Source organism: Rattus norvegicus, chromosome 11, assembly GCF_036323735.1.
Source record: "Rattus norvegicus strain BN/NHsdMcwi chromosome 11, GRCr8, whole genome shotgun sequence".
In the NCBI taxonomy this organism is placed as follows: Eukaryota; Metazoa; Chordata; class Mammalia; order Rodentia; family Muridae; genus Rattus; species Rattus norvegicus.
The window spans coordinates 57,785,383-57,804,846 of NC_086029.1; the positions used below are offsets into that span (position 1 = coordinate 57,785,383).

The following is a 19,464-nucleotide window of genomic DNA, read 5'->3' on the forward strand; positions in this document are numbered from 1 at the left end:
TTGTTTGATCCCACATTAGATAAACTACCATAAGTAAAATGATAAAGAATAGTGTGCCATTAACCATACTCCACATTAAGTATATATTAGGATACATACATTACTACTTAGGAATCATCAGATAGTACAGATATATAGTTATACCTGTAGTCTCCTATATAATGACTTTCCCCAATTAATCCCTTAATTAATCTAATACAAGAGAAAAAAATCAGGATTACTAATCATTTGGCCTAAGCTGTAGTAGTAACTAGGTGGTTGAGAGAAGTGTTTTAGTCAGTGGCTTAGTGTCCAGTGAGGAGTGGTTTCATGTCTCTTGCTGACTTATAAGAACAGTCTACATATTACAAAATGCATGAATCAAAGAAATTTCCAGGCAATTATTTTTGCATCACCAACTCTGTTACAATTCCCTCCCATCTTCCCACCTCTAGGCAGGGTACTTTGCAGTACACAATGCTCTCGATTTAAGGATTGTAACCTTTACATCATTTTTCTGCATTGATTGTACACCGGGGAATAGAGTGAGCTAGAATCCTGACTCACTGCAGCTGGGTTATTAGTGAAGGCTGGCCCCACCTATTTCTACTTGGAATCATTGGAAACACTTGAGGGGATGGGGGGAACTGACCCATATTTTTCTTGGCTAAAACCTCTCAATTTAATAAAGATAAGTTAGTCTCCTAAATCACCGTTTTCTTCTAAGTTGTCTATTCTTCCTATTCAGTTTTTGCTGATCTCATAACTTGTGAAACTTGCAGTCAGTGATTTAAGAAAAATAAATGAGCCAGGTATTTTATCCTGCAGCCATTTTATACCTGGTCTGAAATTAAAAGATGAACTTCAAGATAGTTTTTGAAAACATAAAGGTGTCCTCATAAATAGCTTGAGTTAGCAAACATCTCTTGCCTATGTGTCTTTAAATTAATCATCATGATTAATTTGCCTTTACAGCCTAACCCCCAAATTACCCATTCAAAATAACCATAGGTAAAAAGGGAAAAACTTCCATTTTTAATTTCTATTTATAAAGCATGGATTCTTCCAACCTAGACAATTTTAAAAACATCATGCTTTGTCCTGCTATGGTAGGTGGGATTTCATCTAGACGACAAGAATTATACAAAGAAGCAACAAATGATACCACTGACATTATGTGAGGTAGGTATGTGCTGTTTCCCAAATTCCTACACCAGGAACTACAGAAGATCCTAGAATTGTCTGAGACACTGACCTACCTCAGAAGCAGTCAGAGAACATGTCTGAGTAATGACTTTGCCTGTCAGCCCCTCTAAAAAGCTGAGTGTCTGTCCTGGTAGTTATCTAACACTCAGCCCTTCCCAGCCCCATGATTACTTTTGCCTAAGACAAATAGAAACCATGTAAACTTCATGCGTGGGTACTATTTCTGGAAGCTTAAAGAATAGGGTATCATAATCATTTCCTTTCTCTGTTTTCATTAACCAAAAGCACCTTTGAGAAGGTATGCTGGTTTGAATAGGTTTGGCCCAGGAAGTGGCCTTGTTGGAGTAGGTGTGTCACTGTGGACATGACTTTTAGGACCCTCATCCTAGCTGCCTGGAAGCCAGTCTGTTCTTGGCTTCCTTTGGATGAAGATGTTGAACTCTCAGCATCTATAGTGTCATGCCTGCCTGGATGCTGTCATGCTTCCAGCTTTGATGAGAATGGACTGATAAGCCAGCCCCAATTAAATGCTGTCCTCATAAGAGTTGCATTGGTCATGGTTTCTCTTTATAGCAGTGGAAACCCTAAGACAGAAAGAAAGAGTCTATTTGGCTTATAGGTTATAGTCTACCATAGAGGGAAGCCAAGACAGGAGTTTGAAAAAGAAACCACAGAGGAATGTGCTTATTGGCTGGAATGTTCTTCTAGCTGTCTCTACCTTTCTAATACAACTTAACTCCCTGACCCCCTGCCTAGGAATAGTACCACCCATAGTGGGCTGGGCCTTTTTTTTAAAGATAGATAGATAGATTGATTGATTATAAGTACACTGTAGTTGTCTTCAGACACACCAGAAGAGGGCATCAGATCCCATTACAGATGGTTGTTAGCCACCATGTGGTTGCTGGGATTTGAACTCAGGACCTCTGGAAGAGCAGTTAGTGCTCTTAACCACTGAGACATCTTTCCAGCCCAGATTATTAATTAATCTACAACAATTAATAATAAAAAATGTCCCACTGATATGCCCTCGGGCCAAGCTGATGAAAATAATTCCTCAATTCCCTTCCGCTTACATGTGTCAAATTGATGACCAAACTGTGGCACATATTGACATACTAATGTAAGAGTGTTGTGGTCTTGATTTTTGTGCTCAGGAAGCTTGAAGCTAGTGTAGAGGCAAGCATCAAACATAAACAAGTCATACCGCAGCTAAAGATTGCCTAACTCAGCAGTCTGTTCCAAAAGCCTAATTTTTATTTAGATGAATATTTGCCTTTAAACTATATTAAAATTACTTCAAGGCTTGCTCTATTTTGTTTGACTTTAACAAGTCTGTCACAAAACAGTCTCGTTCTTAGCTTTACTCTTCCTTAGTGTCACCTTGATTTTCTTACTAGAAAGCCTGGGTCACAGCTCTTAGAGATGCTCTCAAAAAGTCAGAGTCAGAGGCACTGCAGCCCCAACTCCAACGTCTGCCTTCAGGTTTTTGGCTTGGTCCTGTTTTATTTGTCTGCTTTTAGAATATGTTACAAAATGAGAATCCACGCCGCTTTAAATCTCTTTCACCACATCCCTTGATGTAGAAATAAAATTCGTCCCAACTTTTTGCTACACTCCAAAAACTTGAGCTGCAGCGTTGGAATGAGAAGTGTGCTCCATGTTTACTTATTCACTCTTCAGTGCAAGCTCTTCTTTCCTCAGGGTTCAAACTCCACATCAGTTAAACAGCAGAGGTAACAAGCCTTCTCCATCTCTCCAAGCTTCTGATTGGTGTAAAAAAAAAAAAAAAAACCAGGCATTTAACTTAAAGCTCCTCCCTGCCAGGAGAAAGAAAAGGGCAGTTAGCTGGGAAAGCAGTAATGTACTGAAATAGATTTCTACCACAGTGTATACAACCAAGCTACATGCCTAAAACCACCCAGGCTTAAGTTTTCTTTGCAGACTGTTTTTATATCTGCTAAATGTTGTAGGCCTCCACAGTGCCACATGTTTTCACTGAATCCTAAATTAAACTCACTCACACACTGTGGAGCTGTTTAGTAGCTGGGAATTACTAAGTGGAGACGGCAAACCCTATTTTGATCATGTGCCTGAATGTTTTCAAGGCTGCCTGCTCCCTGCAAGCAACACTGACTTCTTTTTTTTTAATCTTTGATAATTTCATACACACACAAACACACACACACACACACACACACACACACACACACACACTACTCTTTCTTATCCCCTCCCACCCCCACGAGACCCCTTTTTCCCAGCAGCCCCCCTGCCGTCCTCATCCTTTTCTGTTTCTGTGTGTACCACTGAGTTGAGCTACAGTAGCTTGAAAGAGCTTGAGTGGCCGGTTCTTTACTGGAATAAGAGCAACTCAGCAGTGGTTAAATCACTGAGGTGAATGACACCTCCATGGCAACCCTTAACTACCCATAATCCCCTCAGAGGTGGGTAGGACCTCTTGAGGCCTTCCTCCTGTGTGGAGCCTCCCTCTGAACACTATGGTCTGGATCCACTGGCCTTCATTTCAGAGAAAATTCTTAGTTAAATCTTTGTTTCACAGATTTTTTTTCAAAATATACTTTAATGCTTGCGGTCCATCAGAAGAAATTAAAGCATGTAGTCAATAATCCTTGACTAGGGTGACTCCTTTCTTGCATTATCTCGATCCAAATCTGAAACATTCTATCTACTCATGTATTTACTTGATAGGGCCACATTTGAGGCCCAGGTGCACCTCAAATTCTCAATATCTTGTCTGAGCCTTCCAAGTGCTGGGATTACAGGCATGTATTTTCATAGCTTGATCCACTACAATCTTAATTCAGGAAACACACTCAGGCCAGCATCTCTGAAGGACTTTCAAAGGATCTTGGGAAATAATGCGACAACATTCATATTCTCTCTATTGGCTACTACTAAAACAGATCGATAAGCCTTGTTTGGCTGGAGCTGCAGAGATGAGTGGATGCCCTGACTTAAAGGACAACTACTGGTGTGACATCATTCAGCAAGGTTGTCAGCACCTTCCCAAAGAGATTTTTAGAAGCATTGCTACCATCAATATGAAATTTAAAACTCATCTTACTCCGTTTCTTTGATGGCAACATTTCTATCTGTCAGAGAGAAGATCTGAGTGAAGGAGTTGTGTGTCTAGTTCTGCTCAAGGCCTTGGTTGTTATCCTGACCATCATTTTTTACAAGGACATAGAATTCCTCTGACTTGGGACCCACCTGTGAGGATCCACAACAACCAAATACTAATATCAAATTGGCAGTGTTGCCCACAACAGTTAGTTAATGCCCATAGACTCTCTTTGAAGGATAGCTCACTTTTATAATCTATATCTTATGGTAAATCCTGGAGAACAAAATCAAAATAAAGAATTACAAGCACTTGCCCAAGACATATGACTAAAGCATGGAGAGAAAAACAGAATGAAACCTGATAAAGGCAAAGGACATGTTTCAATAAAGCATGTGCTTCTGAAACAAGCCTACTGAAAGTGTATGGGAAGGTGGAGGTGGATGATTAAGTTGAAGTATGGGAGACGTATGGATATTCCATAGAAACCATCTATGAAAGATACTTTATAACATCAGATTACTGGTGAGAACTATGGTAGGATAAGAGCAAGGATAACCCAGCCCAAGGCTCTAGGCCAATATCAATGTGCTTTTAATCTTCTCTGCTACGTACTGTCAATATCAGCTCTTAAATAAAAATCATTTCTCCCAGGTTTCCCGTCTTTACATAAGAAACATGTGTCTTCTCGAGCCATTTGAAGAAAGTGGGTCAATCTCTGAACAAGCATAAACTCTGAAGAGTTTAATTAAGGCGAGTCATTAGCAAGACCTCCGACACATGCACAGTAGTTACTTGCTTATGCTGGCAGCATTCCTTTAAGGTAGGCAGGTAAAGCTCTGTATTGGGGGCTGCTGTAATACTTACATCTCATGCTCTCTCACGAAAGCTGCAAACTCGGGATCATTAGCATAGAGTTCCAAAATCCTCATTCTCTCTTGAATTTCCTTAAACGGGGAAGAAAAGGAGGGTATGCATTGCATTAGGGAAACCTCAGCAGCCTTTTAAAGTGGATCTAGTTATTATAAAGAACTGTGAGCTTCTGAGCTACCCAAGAAAGAGCTATAAGAAAGAAACATCCCTTTAGCAAAACAGAAGATTCTACATATACTGTTCTAGATCCCGTACTGGTAATGTAGCTCAGCAGAAGAGCATTTACTTAGCATGCACCATGCCTTAGGTTCGAGTCATAGCACCACCATAGTTTTCAAAGAAAAGAGAACTATATCTGTATGGATACTACGTAGACTGTTCTAACTCTAACATATGCTCCTAAGGAAAAAATGAATAGTAACAGAGAATTTTCTAGTTGTGGAAAAAGAAGCCCCTATATAGGGTAGAAGGATCAACTCGAAGCTCAAATTTTAATGCCCTCTGCATATTCTGGGAGCTATCACCAGGTACTAACTAACCTAAATATTCTCCATCATCTCTCTAGAAACCCATGCTATGCACACATACATGTTCACATAGACCAACAGCGCAGCAATGATACTGGAGGTCTCCTACCTCTTTGGAAAGGTCGCTGCTTTCATACATCTGTCTGATTTCTTCTCTGCTCAGACCACCAATCACCTCTTCACTAGCAGAGCTATAGAAAGGGTGTTGGCTATAGGGTTTCTCATACTGTTCACATCCAGCCAAGCGGCTCTCGTATGCAGGGTTGTACTTCATAGCATTCTCAACAGATGACAGGCTGTCAGGCTGCCTGCTGGAGCCACAGGGGAAAATGCGTAATTGATTAGTGCTCTCCTCTGGATGCTCAACTATGTGAAAGGCTATTTTTTCTGAGACAAGCTTCCTGTTGTGGAAAAGGAAGTGGGCACCCATGTAGGGCCAGAGAAACTATGAGAAATGTCTCAATTAGTCTTAGATGTCATCACTGCCCCCTGCTTCATTTATCATAGTTCCCTCAGCACCTGACACTCAAAATGCTGGCTGGCAATTATGTCTGCCAGTGAATAGTATTTCATTAACTAAACACAGCTCCATCATTCCCAGAGCAACACCTATGCAATAATCATGTGTAACCACATAGAAAATCTTAGAGAAATTCAAATACTAGAGGACCAAAATCCCTGGGCCTCAACTGAATTCAACTCAGTGATTTTATGATTCAATTCAGAGCAGATGATGCAAAGAATGTGTTGGCCTCTGCCATAGATAAGATCACAGTCTTTTGAAAACTCGGTGGTGCAAATCTTAAGAATGATAGAAATGGGGGCTGGGGATTTAGCTCAGTGGTAGAGCGCTTGCCTAGCAAGCGCAAGGCCCTGGGTTCAGTCCCCAGCTCCGAAAAAAAGAAAAAAGAAAAAAAAAGAATGAGAGAAATGTGTCTTAGTGCTCTCAGAAGGACCCCAGTGGATGTCTCCTAAGCCAGATCAGAAGTGGAAGAGATTCTTACAGTGTGCCAAGATATTCACATGGGCCCCCAACCCAGATTATGTTTACTCCCTGATTACAAAGAGACCCGCCCTCCCCTACAAGTGGACATTCTACTTTCCCACTATATAATAAATCACTGAACTTTCAAGACTCCTGCTCCTGTGAAACCTAGTTCAATATTCATTCAAGCTTCTTAGCATCTCATCCATAGTCTACTTAGATTTCTTCAAATGTAGCATCAGTGTAAAGATGTTTTCATTCAATTTCACAGCTCTTTGCTGCCACCCAGCTCTTTGCCCAGTATAAGTAAGTAAGTAAACAGGCATTCGGTTCCATTAGGAAGCTCTTACTTGGTAGGCCGCTGCCTTTCTCTCCTGACATTCTGAGCTTGAAGCATCTTCGCAAGGAAGAAAACGACAGCAGAAGCAACAAGGAGAAGGCTAACCACTGAGGCTATCGTGATGCCTATGACAAAGGGCTCAGACACAAACTCCTCACAGTGTTGGCCTCGATACCACCAATTTGAACCAACCCGGCATCTGTAAAAACAAGCATCACGCACAAGGTCTGAATCCCTTTGCTCAGAATGATAGCAAACAGAAGGTTCAGAGGGATGGGAAAGGTAGATATACATTCTGATCATGTAAATCTTCATTAAGGACTTGAAGGGAGCACTGGGTCTGTAGCCCAGTAGTAGCGCTTGCCTAGGACACATAAAACCCTGGGTTCCATTCCCAGCATAGCAGGAAAAGGAAACATTGCCACGACATGCAAGTTAAATTAGCATGTAACAAAAGCCTGTGCATGGCACCCAACGTTGACCATTAGATCTTGAATGACTGCTGTTAAAAGGCTGATTAAAGTCTTAAAGGCATCAAAAATTATTACGTCCAACCTTTTCATTGACAAGTAACAAAATGCATTCCCAGGAAGGAAGGTAACTGTCACCCAGTCACAGTTACTAACAACTTCTAGAATGCAGCTTTTAACACATGTCATCTCACAACCCTAAAGAGATCCTCAAAGTTCTGAGCCACAGACTTGTACAAGAAAAATGCCTTCAATCCCCAGAAGAGTGGACAAATCACTGCTTTGCAAAATAATGTTCATTTCCCTGGACAACAAGAAGCTGCAATTGCCATTCATATTCTAGTTAAACCTCTATATACTAAATAATATATTTTATTTATATATTTTATAAATATATAAGTATATACCTAAATGTAGGCAAACACTCAAATATATAAAATAAATCTTAAAAGAATAAAATTTGCCAGGCAGTGGTGGCCTACACTTTTAATCCTAGCACTCAGAAGGCAGAGACAGAGGCGGATGGGTCTTGGTAAGTTTAAGGATAATAACCTGGTCTACAGAGCAAGTTCCAGGACAGCCAGGGCTACACAGAGAAACCCTATCTCAAAAAAATTGAGAAGTGGGGAGGAAGGGAGAGGGAGAGAGGGAGGGAAAGAATGAGAATAAATAAAATACAATGAGGATAATAAAGCCCCCTTTCTTTGACCGTTTACATGTGAAGCACTGATTACATATAAATCTTACATGAATGATGATGATCTCACCATCACTGAAAACAGCACACGGAGATCTCCAGCTAATTCAAGTGTTCTCAGTAGGACACATTCAGAAAAAAAATTTTTTTTGTAGCTTCCTAACAGCATAAAATAACTCTATAGATTATGTGACTCAGGCCTATCAAATGACCCAGTCTCCTCACGAGAATTAGACAGCATCCATCTAATCACCGAAACATAATAAACATTATTGTGATTGCCTTACAATTATACTGTCAACCCATTCTCTCCAGACGAAGTATATGTAACCTTTAATGGCAAAATCCCTAACTGTAACATACCTACAAATGGCTCCATGTCCAGGCATAACGTCACACTTTCCATCATTCAAGCAGAAGTCAGGCTGTAGGTCACAGACACTTTGACAAGGCAGTTCATCCACACTCAGGTACCCAGGGTGGCATTTGCACTTTGCTTCTCCACTCCATGGATTTACCAAACATTCAGAAAATTCATTACAGGCCTGAAACTTGCAAGGGTTGGCGTCATCACCTAAAGCATCAAACAAACCAGAGAATGATTCAAGGAAAAGTCAAAGCACAGTAAGTGAAAGCTACTCCCTCAAAGCACCATGGGAAAATCCTTATCTTGAATCATGAAGATGTACCAACACCTGACTAGTACCACCAAAAGTTTTTTTTAATAATTATTATTATTATTGGATATTTTGTATTTACATTTCAAATGTTATCCTCTTTCCCCCACCCAACCACCCATTCCTTCCCACCTCCCTGCCTTGACATTCCCCTGGCCTGGGGGGTTCAGCCTTGGCAGGACCAAGGGTTTCTCCTACCACTGGTACCCAACAAGGCCGTCCTCTGCTACATATGCAGCTGGAGCCATGGGTCTGTCCATGTATAGTCTTTGGGTAGTGGTTTAGTCCCTGGGAGCTCTGGTTGGTTGGCACTGTTGTTCTTATGGGGTTGCAAACCCCTTCAGCTCATGCTTTCTCTAACTCCTCCAATGGGGACCCCATTCTCAGTTCAATGGTTGGCTTCAAGCATCCGCCTCTGTATTTGTCAGGCTCTGGCAGAACCTCTCAGGAGACAGCTGTATCAGGCTCCTGTCAGCATGCACTTCTTGGCATCAACAGTATTGTCTAGGTTTGACCACTAAAAGGTTTGACTCCTCATAAATTAGTCTGTTTGTATTAGATTCCTCTAAAACTTGGAGCCAAATTATAAAATGGTCTGGGCAAGCCTCTACTTGTAGAAACTTTAAAGTCATTAACAGGTAACTAGAGATCTAGATTCAACACAATTTTCAAGAGTTCTTCATTTCTACCAAGCCATTCAGCTACAGGCCACCTCTACTCTTCACACACTGTTGTACGCCTGCCCCATGCTATTAACATGGGATGAGAGGTTAGGGGAAAAAAATGGTGATATCTGCATGGGTAGGGATTATCTTAGAGGAGTCTTGGAAACAATCTCTATTTGTGGTAACTACTGATAGAAAATCATCCCTGTGTTTCCTCATGCCATTCTGGACAATATTTTGTCTGCAGTGACTTAGTGTTTCACTGGCAGGGGAAGAGAAAAAGACAAAAATAATAACAGTTAGGATAATAACCAATCAAAAGTGATGTGAGATATTATCTATGTGTGGGTTCACCACAGTCCCAACACGTGTTCTTCCACGGTGAACAGCCATGGGTGAACAACAAATGGGGAAATGGCAACAGAGTTGTTGCAAACAGTGCTTAATGGCTGGGAATGATCATAGACATCTGTATAAGAAAATATGGAGTTTAGCTAGAAAGGATCAAAATTAGCAGTCTCTACAACTCCAGAGAAATTATTTTTTAAAATCTGTAAATAATTTCATTGTTTTGGAACTTAAAGATGATATACACGCCTCCGTCTCCTGAAGTTCAGACTCGGCAGCATAGGGCGGTCGTCCACGCCCGCTTGAGATGTCTCCTACTAGAGAACTTATAGACTTCAGCCTAGTATTCCTATAGATCTAATATTTCACTATAGAAGAAACTTGTTGGCATATCTTCCTGGTTGCTGCTGCTGCAGAGAGCCCATGGGCAGCACCCCACAAGCGAACTTGAGCCTCGGGACCACACGTAAGACCAACTTTTCTGCTGCAAGAAAGCGGCCTGGTGAGCTCGGGACACACGGAGGCAGAATTCCTCTAGGACCGGGCACGTTCTGTGTTTACCGGATGTCCCACACCCGCGGATCCCGGCCTGCAGCAGCTCTCTGCTCCCAGACCGCATGAGAGAGAGACCCAACCGCCTGGTCAGGTGGGCACTCCTGAGGCTGCAGAGCAGAAGAGACCACCAACACTGCCCACCCCTGCCCACATCCCTGGCCCAAGAGGAAACTGTATAAGGCCTCTGGGCTCCCGTGGGGGAGGGCCCAGGAGCGGCAGGACCCCTGCCTGAGACACCGCCGGAACCTGAAGGAAACAGACCGGATAAACAGTTCTCTGCACCCAAATCCCGTGGGAGGGAGAGCTAAACCTTCAGAGAGGCAGACAAGCCTGGGGAACCAGAAGAGACTGCTCTCTGCACACACATCTCGGACGCCAGAGGAAAACACCAAAGGTCATCTGGAACCCTGGTGCATTGAAGCTCCCGGAAGGGGTGGCGCATATCTTCCTGGTTGCTGCGGCTGCAGAGAGCCCGTGGGCAGCACCCCACGAGCGAACTTGAGCCTTGGGACCACAGGTAAGACCAAATTTTCTGCTGCAAGAAAGCTGCCTGGTGAACTCAAGACGCAGGCCCACAGGAACAGCTGAAGACCTGTAGAGAGGAAAAACTACAGGCCCGAAAGCAGAACACTCTGTCCCCATAAATGGCTGAAAGAAAACAGGAAAACAGGTCGACAGCACTCCTGACACACAGGTTTATAGGACAGTCTAGCCACTGTCAGAAATAGCAGAACAAAGTAACACTAGAGATAATCTGATGGCGAGAGGCAAGCGCAGGAACACAAGCAACAGAAACCAAGACTACATGGCATCATCGGAGCCCAATTCTCCCACCAAAACAAACATGGAATATCCACACACCAGAAAAGCAAGATCTAGTTTCAAAATCATATTTGATCATGATGCTGAAGGACTTCAAGAAAGACGTGAAGAACTCCCTTAGGGAAACACAGGAAAACATTAATAAACAAGTAGAAGCCTACAGAGAGGAATCGCAAAAATCCCTGAAAGAATCGCAAAAATCCCTGAAAGAATTCCAGGAAAACAAAATCAAACAGTTGAAGGAATTAAAAATGGAAATAGAAGCAATCAAGAAAGAACACATGGAAACAACCCTGGATATAGAAAACCAAAAGAAGAGACAAGGAGCTGTAGATACAAGCTTCACCAACAGAATACAAGAGATGGAAGAGAGAATCTCAGGAGCAGAAGATTCCATAGAAATCATTGACTCAACTGTCAAAGATAATGTAAAGCGGAAAAAGCTACTAGTCCAAAACATACAGGAAATCCAGGACTCAATGAGAAGATCAAACCTAAGGATAATAGGTATAGAAGAGAGTGAAGACTCCCAGCTCAAAAAACCAGTAAATATCTTCAACAAAATCATAGAAGAAAACTTCCCTAACCTAAAAAAAGAGATACCCATAGACATACAAGAAGCCTACAGAACTCCAAATAGATTGGACCAGAAAAGAAACACCTCCCGTCACATAATTGTCAAAACACCAAATGCACAAAATAAAGAAAGAATATTAAAAGCAGTAAGGGAAAAAGGTCAAGAAATATATAAAGGCAGACCTATCAGAATCACACCAGACTTCTCGCCAGAAACTATGAAGGCCAGAAGATCCTGGACTGATGTCATAAAGACCCTAACAGAACACAAATGCCAGCCCAGGTTACTGTATCCTGCAAAACTCTCAATTAACATAGGTGGAGAAACCAAGATATTCCATGACAAAACCAAATTTACAAAATATCTTTCTACAAATCCAGCACTACAAAGGATAATAAATGGTAAAGCCCAACATAGGGAGGCAAGCTATACCCTAGAAGAAACAAGAAACTAATCGTCTTGGCAACAAAACAAAGAGAATGAAAGCACACAAACATAACCTCACATCCAAATATGAATATAACGGGAAGCAATAATCACTATTCCTTAATATCTCTCAACATCAATGGCCTCAACTCCCCAATACAAAGAAATAGATTAACAAACTGGATACGCAACGAGGACCCTGCATTCTGCTGCCTACAGGAAACACACCTCAGAGACAAAGACAGACACTACCTCAGAGTGAAAGGCTGGAAAACAACTTTCCAAGCAAATGGTCAGAAGAAGCAAGCTGGAGTAGCCATTCTAATATCAAATAAAATCAATTTTCAACTAAAAGTCATCAAAAAAGATAAGGAAGGACACTTCATATTCATCAAAGGAAAATTCCACCAAGATGAACTCTCAATCCTAAATATCTATGCCCCAAATACAAGGGCAACTACATACGTAAAGGAAACCTTACTAAAGTTCAAAACACACATTGCACCTCACACAATAATAGTGGGAGATTTCAACACCCCACTCTCATCAATGGACAGATCATGGAAACAGAAATTAAACAGTGATGTCAACAGACTAAGAGAAGTCATGAGCCAAATGGACTTAACGGATATTTATAGAACATTCTATCCTAAAGCAAAAGGATATACCTTCTTCTCAGCTTCTCATGGTACTTTCTCCAAAATTGACCATATTATTGGTCAAAAAACGGGCCTGAACAGGTACAGAAAGATAGAAATAATCCCATGCGTGCTATCGGACCACCACGGCCTAAAACTGGTCTTCAATAACAATAAGGGAAGAATGCCCACATATACGTGGAAATTGAACAATGCTCTACTCAATGATAACCTGGTCAAGGAAGAAATAAAGAAAGAAATTAAAAACTTTTTAGAATTTAATGAAAATGGAGGTACAACATACCCAAACTTATGGGACACAATGAAAGCTGAGCTAAGAGGAAAACTCATAGCGCTGAGTGCCTGCAGAAAGAAACAGGAAAGAGCATATGTCAGCAGCTTGACAGCACACCTAAAAGCTCTAGAACAAAAAGAAGCAAATACACCCAGGAGGAGTAGAAGGCAGGAAATAATCAAACTCAGAGCTGAAATCAACCAAGTAGAAACAAAAAGGACCATAGAAAGAATCAACAGAACCAAAAGTTGGTTCTTTGAGAAAATCAACAAGATAGATAAACCCTTACCCAGACTAATGAGAGGACACAGAGAGTGCGTCCAAATTAACAAAATCAGAAATGAAAAGGGAGACATAATTCAGAGGAAATTCAAAAAATCATCAGATCTTACTATAAAAACCTATATTCAACAAAACTTGAAAATCTTCAGGAAATGGACAATTTCCTAGACAGATACCAGGTACCGAAGTTAAATCAGGAACAAATAAACCAGTTAAACAACCCCATAACTCCTAAGGAAATAGAAGCAGTCATTAAAGGTCTCCCAACCAAAAAGAGCCCAGGTCCAGACGGGTTTAGTGCAGAACTCTATCAGACCTTCATAGAAGACCTCATACCAATATTATCCAAACTACTCCACAAAATTGAAACAGATGGAGCACTACCGAATTCCTTCTACGAAGCCACAATTACTCTTATACCTAAACCACACAAAGACACAACAAAGAAAGAGAACTTCAGACCAATTTCCCTTATGAATATCGATGCAAAAATACTCAATAAAATTCTGGCAAACCGAATCCAAGAGCACATCAAAACAATCATCCACCATGATCAAGTAGGCTTCATCCCAGGCATGCAGGGATGGTTTAATATACAGAAAACCATCAACGTGATCCATTATATAAACAAACTGAAAGAACAGAACTACATAATCATTTCATTAGATGCTGAGAAAGCATTTGACAAAATTCAACACCCCTTCATGATAAAAGTCCTGGAAAGAATAGGAATTCAAGGCCCATACCTAAACATAGTAAAAGCCATATACAGCAAACCAGTTGCTAACATTAAACTAAATGGAGAGAAACTTGAAGCAATCCCACTAAAATCAGGGACTAGACAAGGCTGCCCACTCTCTTTTCCCTACTTATTCAATATAGTTCTTGAAGTTCTAGCCAGAGCAATCAGACAACAAAAGGAGATCAAGGGGATACAGATCGGAAAAGAAGAGGTCAAAATATCACTATTTGCAGATGATATGATAGTATATTTAAGTGATCCCAAAAGTTCCACCAGAGAACTACTAAAGCTGATAAACAACTTCAGCAAAGTGGCTGGGTATAAAATTAACTCAAATAAATCAGTTGCCTTCCTCTATACAAAAGAGAAACAAGCCAAGAAAGAAATTAGGGAAAGGACACCCTTCATAATAGACCCAAATAATATAAAGTACCTCGGTGTGACTTTAACCAAGCAAGTAAAAGATCTGTACAATAAGAACTTCAAGACACTGAGGAAAGAAATTGAAGAAGACCTCAGAAGATGGAAAGATCTCCCATGCTCATGGATTGGCAGGATTAATATAGTAAAAATGGCCATTTTACCAAAAGCGATCTACAGATTCAATGCAATCCCCATCAAAATACCAATCCAATTCTTCAAAGAGTTAGACAGAACAATTTGCAAATTCATCTGGAATAACAAAAAACCCAGGATAGCTAAAGCTATCCTCAACAATAAAAGGACTTCAGGGGGAATCACTATCCCTGAACTCAAGCACTATTACAGAGCAATAATGATAAAAACTGCATGGTATTGGTACAGAGACAGACAGATAGACCAATGGAATAGAATTGAAGACCCAGAAATGAACCCACACACCTATGGTCACTTGATTTTTGACATAGGAGCCAAAACGATCAAATGGAAAAAAAGATAGCATTTTCAGCAAATGGTGCTGGTTCAACTGGAGGTCAACATGTAGAAGAATGCAGATTGATCCATGCTTATCACCCCGTACAAAGCTTAAGTCCAAGTGGATCAAGGACCTCCACATCAAACCAGAGACACTCAAACTAATAGAAGAAAAACTAGGGAAGCATCTGGAACACATGGGCACTGGAAAAAATTTCCTGAACAAAACACCAATGGCTTATGCTCTAAGATCAAGAATCGACAAATGGGATCTCAGAAAACTGCAAAGCTTCTGTAAGGCAAAGGACACTGTGGTTAGGACAAAACGGCAACCAACAGATTGGGAAAAGATCTTTACCAATCCTACAACAGATAGAGGCCTTATATCCAAAATATACAAAGAACTCAAGAAGTTAGACCGCAGGGAAACAAATAACCCTATTTTTAAAAATGGGGTTCAGAGCTAAACAAAGAATTCACAGCTGAGGAATGCCGAATGGCTGAGAAACACCTAAAGAAATGTTCAACATCTTTAGTCATAAGGAACATGCAAATCAAAACAACCCTGAGATTTCACCTCACACCAGTGAGAATGGCTAAGATCAAAAACTCAGGTGACAGCAGATGCTGGCGAGGATGTGGAGAAAGAGGAACACTCCTCCATTGTTGGTGGGATTGCAGACTGGTACAACCATTCTGGAAATCAGTCTGGAGGTTCCTCAGAAAATTGGACATTGAACTGCCTGAGGATCCAGCTATACCTCTCTTGGGCATATACCCAAAAGATGCCTCAACATATAAAAGAGACACATGCTCCACTATGTTCATCGCAGCCTTATTTATAATAGCCAGAAGCTGGAAAGAACCCAGATGCCCTTCAACAGAGGAATGGATACAGAAAATGTGGTACATCTACACAATGGAATATTACTCAGCTATCAAAAACAACGAATTTATGAAATTCGTAGGCAAATGGTTGGAACTGGAAAATATCATCCTGAGTGAGCTAACCCAATCACAGAAAGACATACATGGTATGCACTCATTGATAAGTGGCTATTAGCCCAAATGCTTGAATTACCCTAGATCCCTAGAACAAACGAAACTCAAGACGGATGATCAAAATGTGAATGCTTCACTCCTTCTTTAAATGAGGAAAAAGAATACCCTTGGCAGGGAAGGGAGAGGCAAAGATTAAAACAGAGACTGAAGGAACACCCATTCAGAGCCTGCCCCACATGTGGCCCATACATATACAGCCACCCAATTAGACAAGATGGATGAAGCAAAGAAGTGCAGACCGACAGGAGCCGGATGTAGATCGCTCCTGAGAGACACAGCCAGAATACAGCAAATACAGAGGCGAATGCCAGCAGCAAACCACTGAACAGAGAATAGGTCCCCCGTTGAAGGAATCAGAGAAAGAACTGGAAGAGCTTGAAGGGGCTCGAGACCCCATATGTACAACAATGTCAAGCAACCAGAGCTTCCAGGGACTAAGCCACTACCTAAAGACTATACATGGACTGACCCTGGACTCTGACCCCATAGGTAGCAATGAATATCCTAGTAAGAGCACCAGTGGAAGGGGAAGCCCTGGGTCCTGCTAAGACTGAACCCCCAGTGAACTAGACTATGGGGGGGAGGGCGGCAATGGGGGGAGGGTTGGGAGGGGAACACCCATAAGGAAGGGGAGGGGGGGATGTTTGCCCAGAAACCGGGAAAGGGAATAACACTCGAAATGTATATAAGAAATACTCAAGTTAATAAAAAAAAAAAGATGATATACACAAGACTTTGGCCTTTGGGTTCGGGGGACCTGGATCCCTCTCAGCTGTGTGTGGGCAGTGACAGGACATACTAAGTTAAATTGGGTCCCCCAGATATTTTACCCACTCTGAGCCTCAGAATGTGACCATTCATGGAAATAAAAACTTCACAGATATAATCATGTCAAAGGGAAGTTGTAACTGCAGTGGGCGAGCCATTCATGACTGCTACCCTTCTTAGAGGAGGGAGGACGGGACTCGGAGACGCAGTCATGGGAGAAGGTTACAAATAGTCAGAGGCAAATGCTGGACTAACAAGCCAAGGAATGCCAGAGATTTTCAGCAAATACGAAAAATACAAAAAAAAGTAAGAAAGCATCTTCCCTGGAGCTTTCAAAGCAAGCATGCCTCCACCAAGGAGAGCAAAGTTTTTGGAAACAATGAATGTGAATAAAGTTGGGTAAAATACAAGTTGTGCTTACCATAGCCAATGTTGGCATAAAGCAACAATAATCATTTAAAATATACATGTGGTAGAGAAACTTGATCTGAAAAAAATTTTAAACTTTGTGGCTACTCTGTGAGAGTGTGGGGAAGAGGATAATAGAACCTCTCTTCCTTAGGCTAGACCCTGCGAGGCAAACACGCTCATCTATTGTAGTCCTTTTTTCAAAGAAGTTGACTGGAAGCTAAATATGTAGCTCAGTGGCTGAGCACCTCTTAATGTGTGTGAGCCCCAGAACTTTGAAAGTGGAAGGTGCTTGCCTTGACAATAGCAACAGTATATCATAACTGCCATGACGATAGCAACAGTGTATCATAACTGCCATGACAATAGCAACAGTGTATCATAACTGCCATGATGACAGCAACAGCGCAACATAACTGCTCACATTTGTGGTGCTGCTAACCTGCTTTCCGTTTAGTCCCAAGGCTCTGCTTTATTAAATATGCAGGGTGATGTACTATCCATATAATGTATGAGTGACTTAGAGATCAAATGACAACTTGTCTAAACTCCTGCAAATGATAAATGATAGAACAAAAGCAAGAATTCTTGGCGTAATTGCTACTCTGCACACTGCCCGGCAAAGGATGTGCATGCAGCCTCAGAGAGCACTTGTGACAGGAGAATTGGATACTGGGAGATTAGCTAAATCATTCTCCTCACTTGCAATGAATAACGGTCCTTCAAGGATTTCAAAGGAAAGAATGTTTGTTTTTTCTCCCTGCTTAAAAATATAATACGTCTCGTTTTCAAACCAGTTTGAGAATAAAAGGACTACAGAAATATGACCCTAGACAATCTACCTGACTTCTGCTCAAAACCACCCTATCCTAGTAATATGGAAGGGAAAAAATTATATAAAATTTCAGGCTTCTGTCATATTCTCTGTATCAAGTTTTTCCAAACAAAATCAGTGGTTCCTTTTGTACTTGCACACTATTTCTGAATACCTTCTCAGGTACTTTAAGCCTTGTGCTAAGGTCTGACCAAGTGCATACTATAACAGACACACTCAGCTCTTACAGAAAGTGCAATTGGGACATGGTTATTAAGCACTGCTCACACAAGTTAACACACAAGTTAAACTCTACAGAGGAAATAAACCTAACGTTAGAGAAAGACAAGCATTGTCTTATCCAGGATAGAGCATGGAGATTGCTAGAAACAACATCTGAAACAAGGCCTAAACTAAATGGTAAGGTGAAAGAGGTTGCCAAAGACGGTAGGAATGCCCAAAGCCTTTAAGGCCATAGAAAGATTTGGATGTCTGAGGAACTAAAACACAATATTTGACTGGAATATGGTGAGCCAAAAAGTTAGCTTCAACTGGGTAATATTGGGAAAGAAGTTGGGGTTCAGGCCTTGTGACTATTGAATCAGGCAACCATTGAAATACAGACAGCAGCCAGGTAAAATTATTTAAAAGCTGATACAAAGAGTGATAGGGCTGCTGTCTGGATTTGGGATATTTTAGAATTCAGTATTAATATAAGTTTGGTGACTAGTTGAAACTATAGAATTAAGAGTGGCTTTCCAGATTTTCTGGGTTTCTAGCCTAAGCAGCTGAAGAGATAAATATTTCACTGGTTGAGATGGAGAAGCACAGGTTAAGTGGAAGTGAGAAGATGCACAAAAGAAGAGTTTACTCTTAAATCCATTCAACATGGTACACACGGAATACATCAAACACACTCAAGCAGGGATGGTCAAACCATTAAATAATACATCTGGTGCTTAGAGGAGAAGCTTCCTCAGTACAGAGAAATAAGGAAAGTGAAGCGTGCCCTTGGTGGTATGAGACGCAGGTCTGTAATTCCAACTACTTCAAAAGATGAGACAGGGGATGGCAAACTTAAGACCTGCTTGTAGTGCAGAGCAGTCCAAAGACAGCCTGGACAACTTCAGTGATCCTAAAACAGATGGCTGAGGGTACAGCTCAGTGATGGTTTGTCCGGCATGTGGAAGGCCCCGAGTTCACCAACCAGTACCACACACCAAAATGCAGAATGATCTTTGCATTAAACTTAAAGGGAATCAATTTAGGGATGCAAAGTGTTGATAGATAGATAGATAGATAGATAGATAGATAGATAGATAGATAGAT

General features: G+C 41.2%; 1 protein-coding gene across 1 annotated transcript in view; it reads right to left on the reverse strand.

The window, feature by feature from the left end:
• Positions 1-2,531: 2,531 nt before the first annotated feature.
• Positions 2,532-19,464, reverse strand: part of Impg2 (interphotoreceptor matrix proteoglycan 2) — a 99,537-nt gene continuing 82,604 nt past the window's right edge. The window contains 5 exon segments of the mRNA NM_139088.3: positions 2,532-3,005; positions 5,138-5,217; positions 5,780-5,981; positions 7,006-7,194; positions 8,526-8,736. Coding sequence (NP_620788.2) covers positions 2,993-3,005; positions 5,138-5,217; positions 5,780-5,981; positions 7,006-7,194; positions 8,526-8,736 — 695 coding nt within the window. The 3' untranslated portion in view covers positions 2,532-2,992.